We start from the raw sequence: 21,177 nt of genomic DNA on the forward strand, positions 1-21,177 counted from the left end.
ATATATTCTTTAGTATTGCAAGATAAAGTATTGTCATAAATTGAATTTTCACCCCAGTCCTGTGTATTGTATTGCCAGATTTCTCAGCTCTCGTGGTTACAACCACATTAAAAGTGTTTGCAACCCACTCGAGGACAACTAATGAAAATATTTTAAAATATACAGTGTTGACATTGACAGTTAAACGGATTGCAATTCTTGTTTACTCAGTTTAAGCTTACAAGCAGTTACAGTTTCTGTTTTTTTGTCTGTGCCCACACCTGACCTGTCTTACCTAACAGTGGGCTTCTGTATTGAGTGAAAACAACTGTACACTATGGTACAGGTTTGGCACCAAGCAAGAGAAGGACACAATTAATTAACAAGCTGATAAAAGCAGCTAATGAGCCCATTAGTCTACTCCAGAAGTTTCATGAACCCAAAAACAGGTGAAACAAAAAGGCCTCAAAGTGTTTTGATAAAGCTGGCAAAGAATGAACTCTTATTTAATGACTGTTAATACACAAGCATATACACGTTTTTACAGTTTCATTAGAACACTCCATGGTTTTCTATGCGATAGCATCATGAGAAGATATAGAAAAAAAAATATGCTCTGGCTACTCTGAGATATTCTTAGGCATATCACACCCACTTTCTAAATGCTGAGCTTAATTTTAAGTGATAATTACAGTTATTATCCCACCAGATGGGATGCAGGAGCCCAGTTCACAGTTAAAACACAGGTGCAAGACATTTTCATCAGAATAATGACTGATTTCTTCTAATTCTAGATTTGATTTTGGCCAGTTAGTTATGTAATTAGATCTGTCCTCACATGTTAGCGCTGCAGGTCTCTTGGATTTATCCTGTTTATTGAGGCATGTTTAAAATGTTTTGGCACCACAGAAAGAGTGACAGAGGAGAATTTTTTCATCTCTGCTTTGATTTAAAATTCAACATCTGTGCTCTTGAAGTGCTTTTAGAGAAATGTCTTCAAGCTTCTAACTCTGAATTGCCGAGCGACAAAGGCCACCATTCAGAATAGCACCACACGTACTGTTATTTAGTAATGATTGCTGTGCTCAGAAAACCTAGATATGATCTCATGAACTCCTATTCACATTTGATAGGGTAATGAAGCATCCATTTTTCATTCGGCGGCAAGGCGAGGAAGGTGCCGCCAGCTGTGCTGTTATAGAGTTGCTTTTAATTTGTTCATCAGCTTTATTTCATCCATAAGCATGCATGCACACGCACGCACATACACACACAACCCAAACTTTCACCGTTAAAAGCATATCTTAATTCTCAAATATATCTAAACCAAGTGTGGGATCCTACATTCTGGGTCTCACATTCGTCCCAGGTTGGTCAGACCCTGCAAGAGTGGCGTACTCCCAGTTTTTGTGCATCTCAAAGCCAGAAAAATAGATGACGCACATATGAAAAGCTAAACTCAAAGAATACACTCAACATTATGAAATACAGTGTCTTCACAACCACTGCATCTGAACTGGATTTGGTCAGTGGAAGAATGATCATTATTCATTATTCTGCTGCTGCCCTAAAAGCATGCTTTTCAATGGTTTCACTGCTTTTGCTATATTTCCCACAGGAGGCGGAAGATCAATGTAAGAGTAACCGACAATGGCAAAAACAGCAAGATATTTGAGTGATGCTTCTTCAATAACAAAAACAAAATATGATATCACTAGTAAAACTGATGTGCAACCAAGTTGCAGGTGATATCACTTCAATGAAGCGTTTTCAAACAAGAAACCTGATTCTTTGCATTGGTCATTCCCAAACTCTGAATTATGTTGCTGATTCATTTCTCGGCCATGTTAATATGAAAAACATCAGCTTGGCAAGATGAGACTGAGGGGGAACCCTAATTGTCAATTAAGGTCGTATCTCTCAGTGTACTCCTGCCACATGACTTGTAGATTGAGTGTTAGCAGTGTGGGCAGGATTGCTTCATTTCGAGGTTGGTGCGGAATGAACTCTGGAGCACTTTCAATTATGTTTGCTTTCTCAACCAAAAACAAGCAATCACACGTGAAGAGAGTAAAATGATTCTACAGCAAAGTTGCAAATAAATCTCAGACACTCTTATTATAGATATGGCAAAGTGTCCGGTAAGGGTTTGGCTCTGTCCACCGGCGGACCTGGTTGAAAATATATTTTAATAACTGATTTGTTTTTTCTGCTTATTCGCTGATTGCAAAACCCATACTATCAAACTGAGTGACCTCAAGTACCAAAGCACTCAAGCTTCCATTAATCACACAAGAAAAACATCATTATTAATTGCGATTCGTGTTTTGTCTCCATGTAGAAAAGGTGTGAAAAGGAAAATGTTAGACACTTCAATGGATATAAAATCGGCATTTGAATGGTGCTATATCTTCTCGCATCTGAAATCTCAGGTCTGTTTAGATCGGTGTGTCCAGTTAATGCAGAGGAGATGCAGCACAATATTGAATTGAGGAAACTCCAACTTCTTGCATAGCAGATTTTTAAATGTCAGATCATAATGGTGGACGACGAGGAGCTAATTGAAGCAATAAACTGCAGCCTAATATGCCACCCTCCACTGTCAACCTGCAGGCTCACAGTCCGCGTTCCCTTGACGATGAAGTTATTAATGTCACTCTCTGTCTCATGGAGGAAGGGATGTCATCGGAGTTCTGACGCCAAATATCAAGTCCGTACATTCTCTGCAGCAATATGATACATAATTAAATATCCACCATGTATCGCTGTCGGTGATGAGTGAAAAATCAAATCTCAAAATATTCACTGTTCTGTCACACAGTGATATTTGCAGGCCTCTGTTTGGGTGACACAGCAAATATGGAAGAGCCCGACGGATCCATTCAGTCATCCAAGCGTCCACATATACAACATTTCCTCCTGGTTCAAAGTCTGCGTGTCCTAGATTCACTCTCCACTACTTCCTCAGTGGGAGCGCTGAGATCAAAATATGTAGGAAATATTACAGCCACACATCCACTTGGATATGCAGTTCAGACTGATTTGAAAAGTCAGTCAATCACAAGCACTGGTCTCGTCATTTGGTTTATATTGACATTTTTTACTTTATTTTCTCTCTGACCCCCATGTTGCAATGTTGACATGTTAAAAAAAAAACACCTGCAGTGTTTGTCACCTCAAGGCCCGCAGACTGTTTTCTTTTGGGAAAGTAATATATTTCTCTCCTCTCAGCTGGCGAAGGTAAATTTCCAGAGATGTCACATTAAAAACAGGATTGCTTTGGAGGGCAGAGCAATAACTTAATTCTCCAAACCGGTCAAATATCTCTTCATGAAAACTAATGTGTTACTGTTTGAATGAATGATTGAATGAACACAGTGATTTCTTCTCATGCGCATCAATGTTGGTTTTTCTTTTGTTGGTTCTTGCACATTTTTTAGTTTTTTGCATTTTGTTACAACTTGACAGCTCTGCTGGTAAACACAGTAAAAAGAGTAAAGATTTGTCTGCAAGCACAAACATTCATCCCAAAAAATATAATGTGGGCACCTTGAAAATGAAATAAAAGTATGTGGACCATACGATATCAGATCTGCTGTAGAGCAGAGAGGGATGGTGTCAGAGCAGCGGCGCAAGACTGACGTAATCATAAATAACGTTTGTCTTTGCTTCCACAACATACCGTCATTTCTAAACATTTCATATCGATGACTCAGACAATTTGAGCTTGATGGCATGACACACACACCTTTAAATTCTTGCTGAGCATTAAAACGTTACTTCCACCTCTCTCAAATTGTCTTTGACTTGTTACGGATTACCGACCAGCTTGAGTTCAACTATACTTTTGATTGCAATCATTGTTTCAGATCATGACTTCTTATAATAAAAAAAAATTTAACTAATGCCAGTGACATCTGGTTTCTTTTTGAAAAGATATACATGCATAGTCCTTCAACATTCACTTTCTTTTTTTGCAAATAACACACAATATTATGAAATGTACAGAAACCCAGTTCACAATTTATAAAGATAATGTTAGTGTCATCAGATATTATGTAGTTATTTATGTAAGAATTGTATTAGTCTGGTAATTGTAATGTTAAGATTTTATATTTCAAGATGGATCATTTATGTGGCTCAGGAAAAAGAGAACTGATCGGCCCCAGTTGGTCTGGTGTTTAAGCAGAGTTTATGGATTTTAGCATTCCCACTAAAGAGTTTCATTATTTGGATTAAATTAATTTTTTGAACTCAGAATATTTAATCGATGGAAAAAAAAAGAAGAAAAAAAAAATCAAAAATTTTGTGCTTATTATTATTGAATCGAAGCCCCCCTAACATTTTTTTTTTGAATTTTTTAAATACATAATTTTAACAAAAGAGAGAAGCCACGGCAAGTAGAAATATTAAATTGGGTTTTTTGGTTAGTTTACTCTTTAAACTGGTATGTATGGCATGTAAGGGTGTTTCAGTCTCAATAGTAAAAACAAGGCTTGAAATAACTTACTAATAGCTAATGTTTGAAAGTGTGTACATGTGTGTTTCTGTATTTGTTTGTATCCCTCCCAAAACACTACCACCCCCACCAAAACATTAAAAAGAAAAACTCACTTCAATTAAAAGTTAACAGCTGTGTCTAATACTGATTTTTGTTCACTTACCAGTGAGCTCCTAAGTTGGAATGCTAAAATTGAATCATTTAATCAGAAGGTTTCCTCCCTATAGGTGGGAGTATGCAGTCCGCATAATTTCAAAATGTGCTGGTGGTATCTTGGAATCTGCCGTGATGTTTCTTTGTATTTCACCCCAAGTCTTTACAAAATGTTTCATCAAGATAAGGCCCGAGACAACGGCCTTCACAAACACAAGTAATTCTACATTCAAACCTAAATGGCAGCTTTGTTTGCTTCTGGGCATTAACTCAAAATGCACGTTTGTTTTTTGTTTTTTCCCCCCAGAATGCTTCTCAAAATTTTCTCACATTGTCTAGAAAATTTCAAATCTTTCAATATCTCAAATATTGTGCCTCCTGGTCATGAGCAAAACAAGTGTGAATAAAACAAAAACTTTTTTAAAAGCAGCCACATAAACAACTCACTACAAAGTGTAAGCACAGTAGAAAATCAATGCTTGCACAGCACATTGCAGCTGCATCCCATGCTACTTAAAACATTCCGTTTGGCTGTAAATAATATGTCACAAGAACTTTGGCATACTTTCTGCAAGTTGCTGCTTAGTAACTGTTAAAATCAAACTGCGCTCACATCTACGAGCGGATCAGTTCAAGGATTCTGCTGAGATTCTTCTCCAAGACAGTGTGACAACAAACACAGACACTTCAGCATTTAGGAGCCAAGGGATGTTCTAAACTAAAAGTCTCAGAGATGCCGGAGGCATTTTGTGTTCCCATGAGAGACAATCCATTCCCGCAGCAAAGATCAGGCTTAACAAAACATTCTGTATTTCAAGGAGAAAGTTTTGTGAAGTGCAGTGCAGCTTGCATCTTACTTGCCCCTCATAAGTTCCTAATGACATTTGCAATGCGAGCCAGTGATGCAGAAATACTTCCCAGAGGAGAAGACGAAGTGAAGAGTACTCACCGAGAGGCTGTCCGGCGATGATGCGGGAATTCTCTCCCGCCACAGCGGCTCGGGCGTTCCTTTCGTTTATGTACTGTACAAAGGCGTAACCCTTGTGCACGGAGCAACCCACAATCTTTCCGTACTTGGCAAAGATGACCTCTATGTCAGTCTTCTTGACGAGGGCTGTGTTGAGGTTGCCGATAAAGACTCTGGAGTTGAGGGAACGAGGGTCATTCTTGTTGGTCACGTTGCTGGTCTGGGTTTTACCAGTCATTCTCCTCCAGTGGCCCTCCTGTGACACGGACAAAGGGGGGGGAGGGGGGGGGGGGAGCTTTAGAGGTTGGACGGGCCAACTCCAGCTAATTGTCTCCTAAAGGAAATACAAAGCCCCAATGTGTTTGGTATTGAACAGACATAATGGGCATTTTAAAAATGTCGTATATTGTGACTAATTTACTTTTCTTTATGAATGCCACTTTTACCTGACACTTACCTTATTGACACCTCATTTCACGTGTTCATGAATTTGTGGTGCTATCAGCTCAATAGCAGTATTATTTCTGAATGTTGGACATGAACTGATACTAAGGATGCTAACAAGGGGCATGTGTTGGGCTGATGACCAATTCAATATCATAAATACAGAAAATACAAAAAGATGATTATACATATTGGAGAAGGGGTAGGATTTGATACGTTTACTTCTTCTTACCTCTTTTCAGGCATGTTAATCAGATATATGAGGTATGTGTGAGTACTTATATTGATAAGTATGTGTGGGTATACTTAAACATAGATTATATTGAATAACTATATTCAAGCTATAATAAGCTGTGTGTGTGTGTGTGTGTGTGTGTGTGTGTGTGTGTGTGTGTGTGTGTGTGTGTCTGTATGTGGATATTGGTTATGTATGTGATGGAATGAATAAGAAAATTTTGAATAAATAAAAAGTGACATTGTGGCTTAATTGCAGAAGCTAATAAAAATACCTGGAAATATGTTAGCACGATGCTACAGTTCATACTTTAGCCATATATGTATTATTCATTGTTTTGGTAATATTTTTTAGGCCACAAAAACTGTCATTAAGCCTATTTGCTGCATTAAGGTAATGCTAACCTTACCTTAATGCTAACCCTAAGCCGTTAGCATATAAGGTAATGCTAACTTTGGGGCTAGCTTGTGTAGCTATGTATGTGTGGAGAACTCTATATCTCGAAAATGGCTTTTAAATTAATTTGAAAGTGAAATAACAATAATAGTGACAAAGTGCATCATCAGGAAAGTATTTTCTCATTTCAGTTGAGCAGCGGGTTGTTCTGGATACAGGAAGTAGGCTGTGGCGGTTATTACGTGAAGTGAACGTTTTGAACGAGTGCACAATGACTTTCTGGGGATGCCGGTCGCAAACGTGCAAGATTCCAAAAGTGAGATTATCATTCTGTTAATGAAGATTTAATGGTAAAGACCTAACCAGTGAGCCGTTTGCTGACGTAGGTTTGATTTTGGTTCTTCGTGGTCCAAAAGTGGAACGTATGATCAGTGGTTGTGGGATAGCACAAAGATCTGGAGATCAAGATTCTTCATTATTTGTTTTATTGTATTTCTTTTAAAGCTTTAATGTTTTTTTTATTAATATATTTTTTTTCTTTGTGAGGCTTTTCTGTGTTTCTTTAATTTCTTTGTAAAGCACTGTGAATTGCCTTGTGTTTGAATCGTACTCTATAGAAAAAAAAAAAAAAAGCCTTGCCATGAGTTTCTTTTCTTTTTTTTTTACATTTCTTAAAAAAAATGCAAAAAAACACACTGGGGCACTGTGAAAAATATTCTTAGTTCTTTTTTTAAGCCTGTCCATCAGAAATACACACACAGTATACATCGATTTTCTCCATAAAGACTTTAATTGTTGAAGGTTTACCTTAGTTTATGCAGTGAATACGGTGTCCAAGTTCACTGACCAGTCAACTGCTTCCCTAAGCCTCATTTGGCATGGTTGAAATGCTACCGCTGGATGGCTCGTAGGAGCATTAGAAAGAGCAACAATATGTGGATGTCGCAGCAGTTTGCTCTGCTTTGTGAGAAAACAAATACAGTAGCTGTCAGTCGCGACGCTTTGCTATCTCAATACACATATTGTTGCTTCCCTAATGCTTTGTGTGTCGTTTCACTGATCACCGAATGCGTGGGCTGTAATTCGTGTTACAGTCTTATTCAGACTTTTTTTTTTATGCTGTCAAGTTATCAGCATACATTATCCTTTGCTTTTGTATCTTCCCCTGCAATTATTTCCAAGTGACCTTTTCATAGCTTGGATGTTAGTTTTTTTCTTCATTTTTTTTTTTTTTTAGGTAAGATGATTGGCTGTAACATCAGGGACGTTATGACTACCCAAGGAAAGGATGCACACTCATGAATGAATATTTAATTACAGTTATCATGAAGCTGATCGACAGAGGGATAAAAAGATATATTCCACATACTTTGCATGACCTTTTTTGCTTGATTTTCTCTGTAATACAAGCCCATTGTTTTGTATCTAGAGCGGTAAAAATCCAAGCTTGAAATACAATTTATATTCCTAAATGGATTACACTTAGTGCATTAAATACTGTGAAATATCACGAAGAAAACACTGAATATTTAATATTTTCCTGTTCTTAGTCTCTGTCCCTGACACACAGTGATAACAACTATTCAGCTTTGAGTCGAAGAACCTGAATAATGGATCCAATCCTCAGTAAATAGGATTAGTAACCAAGGTAACATTGATGTTGTTGGACTATTGTGCAGGAACATACACACATACTCAGAAACACACAAACACGTTCTCGCACTGGGAGTCTTCTTCCAATGTAATTTTGCAGTGCAAGAAGCTGCAGACTCCTACAGCACAGCCACACTGTTGCCTCAGTCTCTTCCCAATTACATAATTTATTTTTTTTTGGTATGTGTGTGTGTGTGTGTCTGAAGTGCTGTACTGTAATGGGTTTGTTCAACAAATTACATGGCATGAGATTATGTCGAGAATACAGTGACAGGATGTAATTCACAAACTGAATGATGACTAAACTCTGCCCCGCGGTTGCTCCCTTCTGAACCAACAGAAGATGAAGGAGAAAGCTACCCAGTCATCCAGGAAACTGGAGCAGCCATGTCATTTACAGAGGAGATATTCTCTTTTGGGCATCCATTACACTTGAGCCAGAGACCACAGTAAGTATCCCACTGCTCGTTCACTCTTTGCAACCCATGTTTTCAGTGTATAAAAGTCCGAGGCTCATTTCTTTGACTGTTGACGCTTCCAAACCCTCTCTGGGTGCGTTACGAATCGTGTTTACAGTTCCGCATCACTGTGTTCTTTCTCCATGTGGGTGTGTGAAGGAATAAATTGCTGCTCGCCATCTTTCAAGTGGCCTTGACATTTATCAGCTGAAGACACTGAAAATGAATGGGGCACAGGCACAAAGACATACATGTGCTAACACAAATGAGCACCACAATGACCATCTAACCGGAGTTTAAATCCTTCGTGTGACACCCAGCCCGTATTGATGCTCGTGGTCAGGACACTGGGAACATGAGAAATGAAGGAAGAAGCATTACATTTCCTCTGCTTGTCAGATAAATCAGGTGTGGGGACTGGTCACAGATCCATCTTACAGCTTCTTACTGATATATTTCATGTTGTCTTTTGTGTTGTTTTCTTTGGAATGGGACACTAATTTATTCCATCAGTAGTTTTCCTGCTGACCTTGCCTTTTAGGATATTTACAACCTCTATTAAGCTTCTCATCCTGGGAGAAGATAGTGTCACGAGAGAAAACATGGGCGAGAAGCACAGGAAGTGATAGGCACTGGGAACGTAATTGGCAAAATAATTGTTTTCGAGGGCTTGACATTTGTTATCGAAAAAAACACAAAAGAGGAGCTTCATCCTAGAAATGCAGTCGGCAACCTGCTTTTAGTGGAAAAATGATGACCTGGTGCTCAAAGCCCACTTTTAAAAAATGATTACAGCTTCTACAGGACTGCCTTTTGTCAGTTAAGAGCAGAAGACAGATAAGTCTTCATTTTCACTTTCATGCCAGCGTGGTTGTGTCAAAATAGGTGTCACATTTTTCTAAAGGTGGATGTCTCCTTCTGGAATGAAACACTTTGCAGTTCTGGCTGTTGCATGCTCTGCCTTGAATACATTTCAAAACAAAATCCCAATCGCATGCCAACATTAAAGAAATATGGATAACGTCAGGGCGAAATGGCTCCAAGGTCATTTGGTTGACAGCACTGCAGTATTGTTGGGTTGGTTGAGTGGAGAAAAGAAAAAAAGGATTTAGTGCAGAAGTAGGCGTATCACTGAGCTCTGTAATGCATTGCGCCCCGGTAGACAGGATCTTAAAAGGTTGTTGTTTGGGTCCGGCCACCTGCCTGATTTATAGGCATTTGCTCATGGAGGGAGGGAACTCATTGAATTGATTCCTTTTGTAATTTCCGACCACTCCACCACTGTACATTCCTCTTCGCCATGCCTCAGCCACTCGGCTCTGATTGTTGCCAAGGCAGCTTGACACGATGAGGAAAAGCTGGAGGAGCTGCTCACTGAAACAGAACAGAGAAGCGTAACCTGATACACCTTTTCCAATGGTATTGCCTCCGTGTACTGCAGGATTGGGAATAATTGCTTCATGTATTCCTCCCATTTGTAGCTTGTCCTTAAGTTGGTCTGTCCGTCTGACTGTGAAAGTAAAAGGGAGAACTGAGAAAAAAAAAGAAACTATTTGTAAATCAATGACTCTATTTCTATAGAAGGTTGCAGAGTATCTCAGTTGTGCAGCCACCCATGTTTTGTGTGTAAATTGTGGTCAGAGGCTGGAACTACTCTGCCCTGCAAGGACAAAATGCAGCTAAAACATCTTGTCTAATGTGAAGCTAAAAAGAAACCCAACTGCAATTCAATTCGAAATGAACAGAATAGAGCATAAACAAATTAAATGTCATATAGGATACTGCAGTATATGCTTGTACCGGCATCATGAAAAATGACTATACCCCTCCGAGACAGCGACACCTAAACCTAATTTCTACCACATTTTCAATCAGCTGCTGCCCTTTGGCTTTATGAGTCAAAATACACAATGCAGCAGGACAGCCACAGCAAACAGAGTCTATAAAAAGGAACTAGGAAGGGCAACTCTAATTTTTCCCAGCCAAGGGTGTGTAAAGTCTTGTAAATGTGAAATAAATTTTGCTCTATGGGACATTTATACAGCCGGTTATTTATGGCTATCACAACTCATTATGAAGAGCATTTTTTTTCCAATGAAAAGAAGTTACTCAGAGGCAGAGAGCAAAGTCTATTTGACGAGCTGAGTAAAGTTGTTCTTATGAAGAACTCAGAGCTCACGGCATAATTTGTGCGTGAGAGTACAATAATGAATTAAATGAAAAGGGCTTTGAATATCATTTATAATTTATGTTTAGTGAGAATATCGAAGAAACATTGTCAAGAGATGTTTTATTCCCAAATGTAGTCCCACCTCACGTAGCTGAAGTATTTCTTGTTTATATCAGATAACCTATAGGGAAATACACCACAGACAGCTACAATCAAGAAGAAGCTAAATAAAAAAACCAGAGACGTCTTTTTACCGAGAACATGGATATTATTCTTTTGTAATGATCGAATGGACAACACATAGACACTGCTGTTATTGTTGACCTGGTATGTGTTGGCTAATACAACAATCAAAAACAAATTAATAAGGTTATTCTATATCTTGTAATGTAGTCTTTTGCAACACTCCCTTTATTATTAGTGAACAATTTTATCATTATTTTTTCAATCAATGCCAGAGTGGGAGCGTATTGCATTAAGCACATAACAAAAGGATTGACACACTTCAATTCCCTATAGCATTTCCTAGACGAGACTAATGGAGAACATGCGAACTCCACACAGGAGAAAGAGCTTTTTTTTTTGCTGTTGTGCTAACCTCTGTATGAGCCCAAAACATCTAATAATTGGTAAATTGAAGATATAATCCTCAACCTAAGTGTAAAAAAAAAGTGATACGATCATTTTACCAACAACAAATGTGCTACCTGTTCATTTTACAAGGTCATTCTATGTCAGTATTGAATTTAGTGCGAGGCAGAGCTGTGTCCGTATATTAAACATTATACCTGCCCAGTTAAAGGGGAGTATTGGAATCCGGCTCGTCCCCACAGCTGTTTATAATTACATTGACAGGATGTCAGTGCTTAGCCGAAGTGTGAAGGGCATAGTATGTGGAAACTATACAAGTAGCATCTCTCCTTTAAGGGAATTATGTCATCTTCTTTGGGCTGTTGAAGGAACTGCTCCAGTGTGCAATGGAGCAGTTACCAGCTGAGTTTGGAGACGCTGGATGTAGAGCTTCTTTCACCAAAGTAGGCAGGGGGAAAAGCTGCCTCATGCGGAGAATTCTTTTGAGGTGTTCAGGAGTGATAGTGGGAGGGATTGTGAGGCCGGCCACCGCAACAGATGTACTGTGGCCAAAACTCTCTGTTTAATGGTCAGTCTATATTCCTACTCTGCACTGTGGCCATAGACCTTGAGACTTAACCCAAACATATAAACAGTGGATACAATCAAGGAGAAATCCTGAGAGTGGTAACCTCAGGATTTTCAGCCATGCAGGAGAAACTTTAAGGGACGTTAGGATAAGTTGTTTTGGCATCAGATTTTTCATTGTCACGTTTCATTGGAGACACGCCCAACTGTCACAAGGTCCTAATTTTGGCCTGTTACTGGGTAAACAGATTAAATCTTTGAGTTGTCCCATGAACCACGTAGTTAACTTCATGTAAAGCTTGAGAAGTGGCAACAAGCTTATAATGCAATAAAGCATCATAAAAAATGGCACAACCTGTAAAATACCCTCATAATGTCAGGAAATTGTAGAAACATAGACAGATTTTGTCACAGGAACCTTTTTATATCTGTTAGGAGACGTACCTGGAACTAAAGTCCCAGTTGTTTTGGGATGAAATGACCTTTTGCATTCACTCCAAATGGTTGTAAACAATTGTGTAGTCTATATAATAAAGGTAAATTATCTGAAAAGAATGTGCCATACCTAATGAATGAGTTAGTCGACCTATATAAATATGTGTCATTCCACATGTTCATGGGATTTACAGCCATCCTGTAATATTTGTAGGGCAGGTTTACCATGTGAAGTTGCAATTTGCATTGACTCCACCCAAAATCTACATAGTTTGATCCTATCAGTGGACAATAACACATATTTCCAGTCCTTCACCATTTATTCACGTAATGCTGGAGAAGGCCTTTTTTTACACAAGTGATCATGGTCTGGAGAGAAAGGCAGTATTCAATACGCCTCATAAATCTTATCTAACCTCACTACCACAGCTTTTCACACAGGACCCTTTTCTTCTTACCTGCAGCTGATCTCATTTCACTACAAATGGTGGCTATATGTTCAGCAGCCCAAGCCGTTTTTATTCTTTTCGAACTTCCCCCGGGGAATTCATTGGCTATTAGAAGGGCTGGAAGAGCTATACAATTAGCTAACATGCAAATGGAGTCATTCCTCAGTTGGACCTTGCTCACCTGCACCAGGGAGCTGGGTAAAATGTGAGCTGGAAATCTCCTGTTTAAAGCAGACATCGGACAATACACAAGGGATTTCTAAAGGGAGTCTACTGCTTATGATGGTCAGGAGGACTGTTTCAATGCGTGGATATTTTGGGGTTTTTGTATGGTTGTATGCTGCTGTTGAAACTAATCTGGTCAAGCATGGTGAGCTGTTGCGTGCAGAACAGATCGATCTCTGTCTCCTCTTAATCCAATTTGATTGGCCACAATAGCAGCGGGGTGATATAAAATCCACTCTGCATGATTATTTGAAAGCTTTCTCTCCACTATACCACATAGCTCCATGGAATATGTAAGAGCTTCCTATCCAGTGTGCAGCTAAATATCATCATCATCGTATAGGATGGTCATGAGAAAACTAAAAATCTTCAGTTTAGTAAAACCAGTGAAATACAAGCAACAGAGATTATGTGGCGCAAGGTTTCTCCCTTCTTGTTTATGTTGTGGTTTATTACAGAAAAAGCATTATGTTTAATGCGCATATATGAGATATTCTGAATGCAGATTATATGTGAGATGTGGTGGAGAAACTAAGCACTCGCATAAAAGTACTGAGAATAAACCAGTGCAAAGTATACATGATGTGAGTATGTTGTACATGCTATAGACTGAATATGACCTTTAAATAAACCTTTCTGCCCTTAACTGTTTCCAGGCCGGCTGCATGCGTGCTCACACCCCTGAATTTTAAACATTAATTTATATTTTGTTGGAGATCTGGAGTTTCAATGTCCCACGGAAACTTATAACATGATCTATTTTATCACCCTGCTTATACAGTATATTTGCATGTGCGAACAGGAACATACGTGATAACTGTGGTAATCAAAGCAATGATTACACTAACAGACTTTGCATGTTGGCTGGAATTGTTTTTTGTTACACAACATTGTGAAGACAAACTACATGCAGTAAATTAACAGGCTTGTTAATTTTAACCCTATAAAAACTGACTACTGTTCACGCTGAAGATCGTTAACCTTAGAAAAGAATGAGAGAAAAATTGCTGTAAGAATAAGTTTGTTCCTCACTATTTTGTTCTTGCCAACATGTTTCCATTGATGTTAAAGAACAGCTACTTTATGTTTAGTTTTTTTTTTAAGCATTTTCAGTGGAAGTACAGTGACATGGAACATAAATTATAAAGATATAGCTCATAAAACTGCAACTGGCGGAGGACAGAGATCTGCAAAGCTAATGGAGCCTGCAAATTTGAGATAATGTTTTGTGTTTGTCACATCTTATTTATTTATTTATTTGTTAATTGCAGGTAATTCAAACCAGTAATTATATATATATATATATATATATATATATATATATATATATATATATATATATATATATAAAAAAGAAAGTCCAGCACAACAGTCAATAAACTATTATATTACACATTTTTGCTTTCTGACAACATACATCTTATCATTAGTATTTATTCAAAATTGAAAGAGTCACTCCATGCTGACCGAATAGGATTACCGTATAGTTCCCAATAGATGCGCAATGTGTGAGTACAATCATCTTGGTCCGCGTCTATTGGGAACATGTGAGCGCAGGTTAAAACATTCTGCAAAATATGGTAATTACAGGTGCCTTTGTTGACAGATGTAGTTCTGCAAACTGAGCATGCGCACTTGCGCATGTCCAATATTGCTGTGGCAGTCTTGAAAGACAGTGTTGTCCAGAGTCGGCGACCGCTGACCCGACCCCCTCCGCCGACCCGCCTTTCAACCGACAGCAGACGCCGCCCAGTGAGAAACTTCACGCCAACCTCGTACCACCCCGAAGCATGGACACGGAGGGATGAGAGCTCCGCGAGGCGAGCCGTGCGCCGAGTTTCCAGTGGCAGGGATGGGGGGGGAGGGTGACGGGGCAACCGCTCAGCCCCAGCCGTGGCGTGAGCCCAGCCCAAGGCGAAGCGGTGTTAAGACCAGAACAAATTAGAAAAAAAAATTGAAGTGACTGTTGTTTCTGCATTTTTGTACCCACTACATAATATCATATTTTATGAAATAGCAAAGTTTTGTTTTTTTTCCTTTGTGCGCTTCACATCTTTGGAAAAGCGAGGGGCTCTCCAATAGGCGGTGCTCTTCTATCGGGAACTATACGGCATTTGTTTAAATCATTAATTCAGCTTCTAAAATCGCAATTACTCGACTAATTTTTAGCGAGAACCACTAGCTGTCACATGGCGAAAGGCAGGGTGCAGAATCAACAGGTCACAGAGATACAGAGTCAATTATTTACATATTTACATCTACAGCCGCATCAGAGTCCTCAATCATCCGGACATGCATTTGTTTGAACTGTGAGAAGAAGCCAAAGCAATGAAAAAAAGAAGAAAAAAAAACACAGAAAACATGCAAACTCTACTGAGAGAGCTACAAGTCTGAACTAGAAGCGTTCTCACTGCGAAATGAAAATATTAAGCAGTTTATCAAGGTGATGTGCTAATTATTTGTTTGGCATTTAGACAATGAAGGATGATCTGTCTGCTTTGATGAATTCCACACAGACAAACTAATAAGGATACAGGAAAAGTATATAAAAATGCAAAAGTACTAAACCATGCTGACATTTTGAGAAGGTGTGCTTTGATTTGTTGGTTCTCACATATTTGGCTGCTGACCGTTTTGCTCTCCTCATTAAATCTGGATGTGTCATCATTAGCGCTGCAAGTTGCAGCTGCAGCTGGGACACATTTTTAATGGGGCAAATTAGCATTTGTTAACATCGACTCTGCAGGGGGGGTAAAACAAAGTCTCAACTTATAATTAGGAGCATTAATCTACACTTAAAAGGTGTTTGACTGTGATGAAAACACGGACTTCAGCCAGTGCTTCTCAGTCATGCAGTCAAATGGCAGTTTTGTCACAGGAAAGGGACTTTTCCTTTATAATCTCGTTTTCAGCTCTCTCCAATTAAAGGTTTACACAAGGATATTTCTCATTTATGGGCATCCCTGTGAGCCGCCTGGTGCTCAACAGTCTGTATTGTAGAAGGATGACAGGCAATTTTTTGGCTTCAAAGGCTTGGCAACAGCTCAGTGGAATTTAAATGACCTTAAAATTCACAGGTTTTGTTTATGGGATTAATATGCTGAAAAAACAGGAATATTATCTGTATAATGTTCTCAAAATAAGTAAATTTTTCAAATTTTCTGCACTTTGCTCTCAATTTGTGCCATGCATATAAATATGCCGCTGTGTTCTTGAGTCAGACTCTGAGGTTAGACGCAGGATATATTTGGCCTTGCCGCTTCTCCGGTAGTGTTGCACTGAGCGGCTGGTTGGCCATCTGTGGTCTTGCCGTGACCTATGTGTCAGCAGAGGCCTTTTCTGGCAGCAGCTGCCCTTGCCTGTAGCACCGCCTGGCGCTGAAACAGCTTCATGAGAAGATGCCTGTCTGACACCCCGCTCGGATTTGTGTACATATTTCTGCTGGTGGCGAGGTGTGATGGCTTGGATGCACTGAGGCAGAGTCCTGCTCTCCGTCTGCTGCGCGGTGCAGCTGGCCCGACCATACGTTACCTCCGCGAGCGACACGATCAATCAAGTCACCGGATATTCATTAGTTTCATATCAAGGTAAGCAGCCAGGGATACTCGGCCTGGACAAGGGGAGTTGGCAAAGAAAATCTGGCCATGACTTTCCTTTGTGTGACCATCAGGCTCCGCTGTTTCCAGTGTCAGTTTCATTTTTATTCATAATCACTTGGTCTGCCAAGTGGAGAGTGGATGCAAAGTTTATTCCAGCCATTCATCACCATCCACATGACAAGAATAGATAAATCAGAGCAAGTGGTATTTAGGACACAGGGAAAATCACGGTTTAGATCAAAGTTTCTTAAACATGTTGACGACAGAGCTGTCACGTTGTTCCACTTCTTGTGGATTCTCAAATGGAGGAGAAGCTCATCACTGAAAACACTACTGGCAGTTCAGTTTGAAGGGACCTGTGGAATATGTAGATTGAGGAACATCAGTTTGAAACACCCTTCAGATTGTCTTTGAAGATACAAATCTCCATGATCATATGTTGTAACTGTGACAGCTACCTCATCTTAAAGCCAGGCTAAATGTTCAAGGGTAGAAGAAACTTTGTAAAACACATCGACAAAGGAGGGGGGGGGGGGGGGGGGGTGAAGTGTACCGCAAACTTCAAAGACTCCGTAATACTTCAAAAGCTTCTTCATGGTTCGGTGAATAATCTTCAAAGTTATGCCTTGGATCGAACTGATAGTGGCACTGTGCATCGCAGGTACAAACATGCCTGTCAGTGCTGCCGATGTGTGAGGTGTGGAGAAACGGAGGAGAGATAAAAACAAGAGCTAATTGAGACCAAATCTGTCCCCGGCCTGTGTGACATCCAAAGCCCCTGGCTGAAGACATTTGGTAATTACAACTGCAAAAGAACCAATAAGTCAAAGACATACGACATGAGTGGCTGAAGCCAGACATTAAAGTAAATTGGGGGAATTATTGGTGATCCTGGAGGTTCCCCCAAATTATTACTGTAACCCTAGCTCTTGGGATGCCTAAAATATTGAGATAAAAAAAACAAACACATTCACAATGTTTCCATGATTTATCTTTGTGCACCTGTCTCATCAACAAGTTCTTTGCAATTGACAGAGCTTCTTTTGACCATTTTACAAGCCAACTATCATATTAGCAGTTTGAGTAGTAACATTCCCCCCCATTTGTTTTTTTTTTAATTTATCATGTATTTGTGTTGATTGTGGTATCATAATTCAATGAAAATATCATTTTAAGGTCAAGCAAGTGTTGTTTTTAACCTCTGGCGAAAGCCAAAAGTATCAATGCGAACTATAGTAACAGAAGAAGATTCATTATGCATTCAATTGTGGCTTGAACGCTATCCCCAAAAGTTTTTCAGTACCGTATTTTCTCTCAAATCACCTGTACATGTTTTTTTTTTTGGTGTTTTTTTTAGGAGATATTCTGTTCACATGGGTGGTTCAGCACAGATGGTAAAGCCCTGGGAGGCAAATGTGGAATTTGTAATGTGATATTGGATTGGAGCATATGAATAAAATGACTCCACTTTGCACTAAATTGGTTTTTCTCAAGAAAAAAAAACAACTTCCAATTAGTTTGTGGTTTGATATAAAAAAAAGCGAATCTTGCACAGTATGTCGCATTAGTCAATGTAGTGGACTTCCTTGAATCCATATAGTGCTCCATATCAAAGCAATACACAAACAATGAAGTTATATTCCTTTACAACATCAAGTTATCATTCAAACTCTGATTAATCACTCTAAACACAGCCATTATTAATGTAGAAAAAGAAAATGGACACAAAAAATGTTTATTAAATCCAAATTTCTGTCAATATATTTACTATTAGATTCCAACGCATGAATAATTCAAGCACTTCCCCTCTCCCCTCTTCTTGTTTCATAAAATGGTGAAATATAGAAGTGTGTAAAAAAAACAACCCAAAAAAACATTCTTGCACAGCCATGAATCACATCAGGACAAAAGCAGAGCTTGCTGGGTGTCCAGTTCAATTGATTTTTCTCAGTTTAAAATGTGCATATCAAAGCAGCCTCTTGTAGTGAAGGGCCTCTTGTAGTGAAGGGCATAGTTCACCCCCAAAAAATCAAAGGAGACTTTGAGCGCGCGGCATTTAAGGGCTGCATCATAAAAGCCCAGGAGTCCTTAAAGAAATACATCACTATTGGTACTAAGAATATGACACATTTCACATTCCCAGGAGTATATGCTATGAATTTTAATGCCTGAACTTGACAGTGTCTCAGTGAAAGCCTCTAGGCTAAAATGACCTATGTTTATGTAGGTAAACTCTTGTTGCAATGTGAATAAGTGCATGTAAATTCCACTGATAGTCTTTTGGGTAGGGTAGTCGGAAAGACCGGAAAAGATATTTCTTCCACATCCATATGGAAACAAAAGCTTTTCCTCTTTTTTCACAAGCAGTTTTATCCAAAGCAACAGAGGTGAGAGCTCATACGACGCAAATGAATCTAACAATCTGAGTTACACTTGATGCAACTTACGATTTATATCCCCCTCATTGGTATATTATCTCTATAATAGGAAGCGATTTACAATAAATCTGGTTTCTCTTTATAGGTTACAGTTGTTGATGGGTTTTTTTTGATTCAAAGACAATAAATGTTTGCTGTTAGAGGCTTTTACTGGCCGTTGAGAGTGTTAATGATTGTTAGTCTTTAAATACAGCCACACAGCCTCCAACTAATGCACATGTTGCACCTACTGTCACATTAAGAACCCCACCCCCCACACACACACACACACACAACCTTTTTTCCATCATCTGTCCCTATCGATTGCAGTATAAGGAATTCTTGTTTGCTAATGTAAATACCAGCAGAATTAAATGACATTAGGGAAAATGCATCCTGAACATCTTTATAGAAATTGCTGGCTGCATGTGGTGTTTTCATTAAAACTGGCTCCCACCCTCCCCATCTGTTAAACAGGCATTTCATTATACCCATTCAATTTGTTTCCATTTAAATGTGCAGCATTTGTTGTTAAACTAATAATAATGCCTCAATATTTGCACAAGAGTCCTGAAGAGGTCAATTGATATCTCAATAAGTCCGGATTAAGAACTGTGGAAACAATAAAATGAGGTAGATGAAGGGGGCTGCCACCTTCCTTTACTTCTGTATATGTTGTTTCTAAATTAGCAACACAAACTGCAGCAATTTTCATCAACTCTACATGTTCAAACAAACAAACCAAAGTTCACTTGCCCCAACCACTAACTGAAGGTGCAGATGCAGATTTTCTTTTCTTTTTTTTTACATTTTTTACTTGGAGCCAGAGGAAACCCTCGAGGGCCTCCCTGGGCAATGAAGCCGTCACGGTGCTTCAGGAAGTAAATCTTTTTTTCCGTTACACTGGCATATTTCCATTTATCAAGCCTACTGACACATGCTGTAAGAGCTGCAGACTTCAGTAAAAAGAATCAGAGTGGACTGTTTGCCAAAAGGAAGACATATTTAATGTAGACACACACACACACACACACACACACACACACACACACACACACACACACACACACACACACACACACACACACACACACACACACACACACACACACACACACACACACACACACACACACACACACAAGCTGTTACATGTTTGCTTTCATATGCTCATATGTTGTTGCGAAAAAATATGTAAATAAAAGGACTTAATGCAGACTCATGCAGAATTACTCACACAGAACTGGCGCATATAGTCCACACATTTGTACACAAATACCGAACAAAAAGCACATTAAAGCCATGGAGAACCTCACACAGCAGGCTGATCACAATCCTTGAAGTATAAGTTTTGACAGTTTGACAGGAAACGTCGTCTTTTGTGTAGCAGGAGAGGCTGACGGAGTCTGTCTGCTGCCCTCAACACTTCTCCTCTCAGAGTAATAAAATAAAACACATGCACCATATGGCTTCGCAAACAACACGGACAGGCTTCAACAATTTCACTTGCATGAAACAAAACAAACAATATATAAAAATAGACAATAAAGACGGGCATGGTTCAGAAGGCATTATCAAACACATTTATGGAGTTCCTTTTTATAATAGCGCATCAATCATGCAGAAAGAAATGACACTTTCTCTTTCAGAGTGATTGCTGTCAAAAAACAAAAAAAAAGATTCAGACGTTACTAGCAAAAGGTTTGGAAGATCATATCGGAGAATTTATTTATATCTAAGTAAAGTGTCATCAGTGCTTTGGAAATTATGTCTAAATATAAGATTCAAAGCGTTTGAGATGACGGGAAGCTTTCAGATCCTTCAGCAGCACACAGGATGACATGCAAGCCTTTAAGCACCATGCAAAAGGCAGACCACATAATGACTGTGATGAATGCTCACATCCTCTAAAGGTGGAGTACGTGAACTCAAATTTTA

The 21,177-nt window shown here is 39.1% G+C and overlaps 1 protein-coding gene across 5 annotated transcripts in view; it reads right to left on the bottom strand.

Annotated features, from left to right (window-relative positions):
- ralyl (RALY RNA binding protein like) overlaps nt 1-21,177 on the bottom strand; it is a 102,680-nt gene that overhangs the window by 52,056 nt on the left and 29,447 nt on the right. For all 5 annotated transcript variants that reach the window (XM_080489704.1, XM_080489705.1, XM_080489706.1 and 2 more), the window contains exon 2: nt 5,583-5,856. In XM_080489704.1, the coding sequence (XP_080345830.1) occupies nt 5,583-5,838 (256 nt within the window). In that variant the 5' untranslated portion in view covers nt 5,839-5,856. The remainder of the gene's footprint in view (nt 1-5,582; nt 5,857-21,177) is intronic.

Source organism: Lipophrys pholis (assembly GCF_963383615.2).
Source record: "Lipophrys pholis genome assembly, chromosome: 20".
NCBI lineage: Eukaryota > Metazoa > Chordata > Actinopteri > Blenniiformes > Blenniidae > Lipophrys > Lipophrys pholis.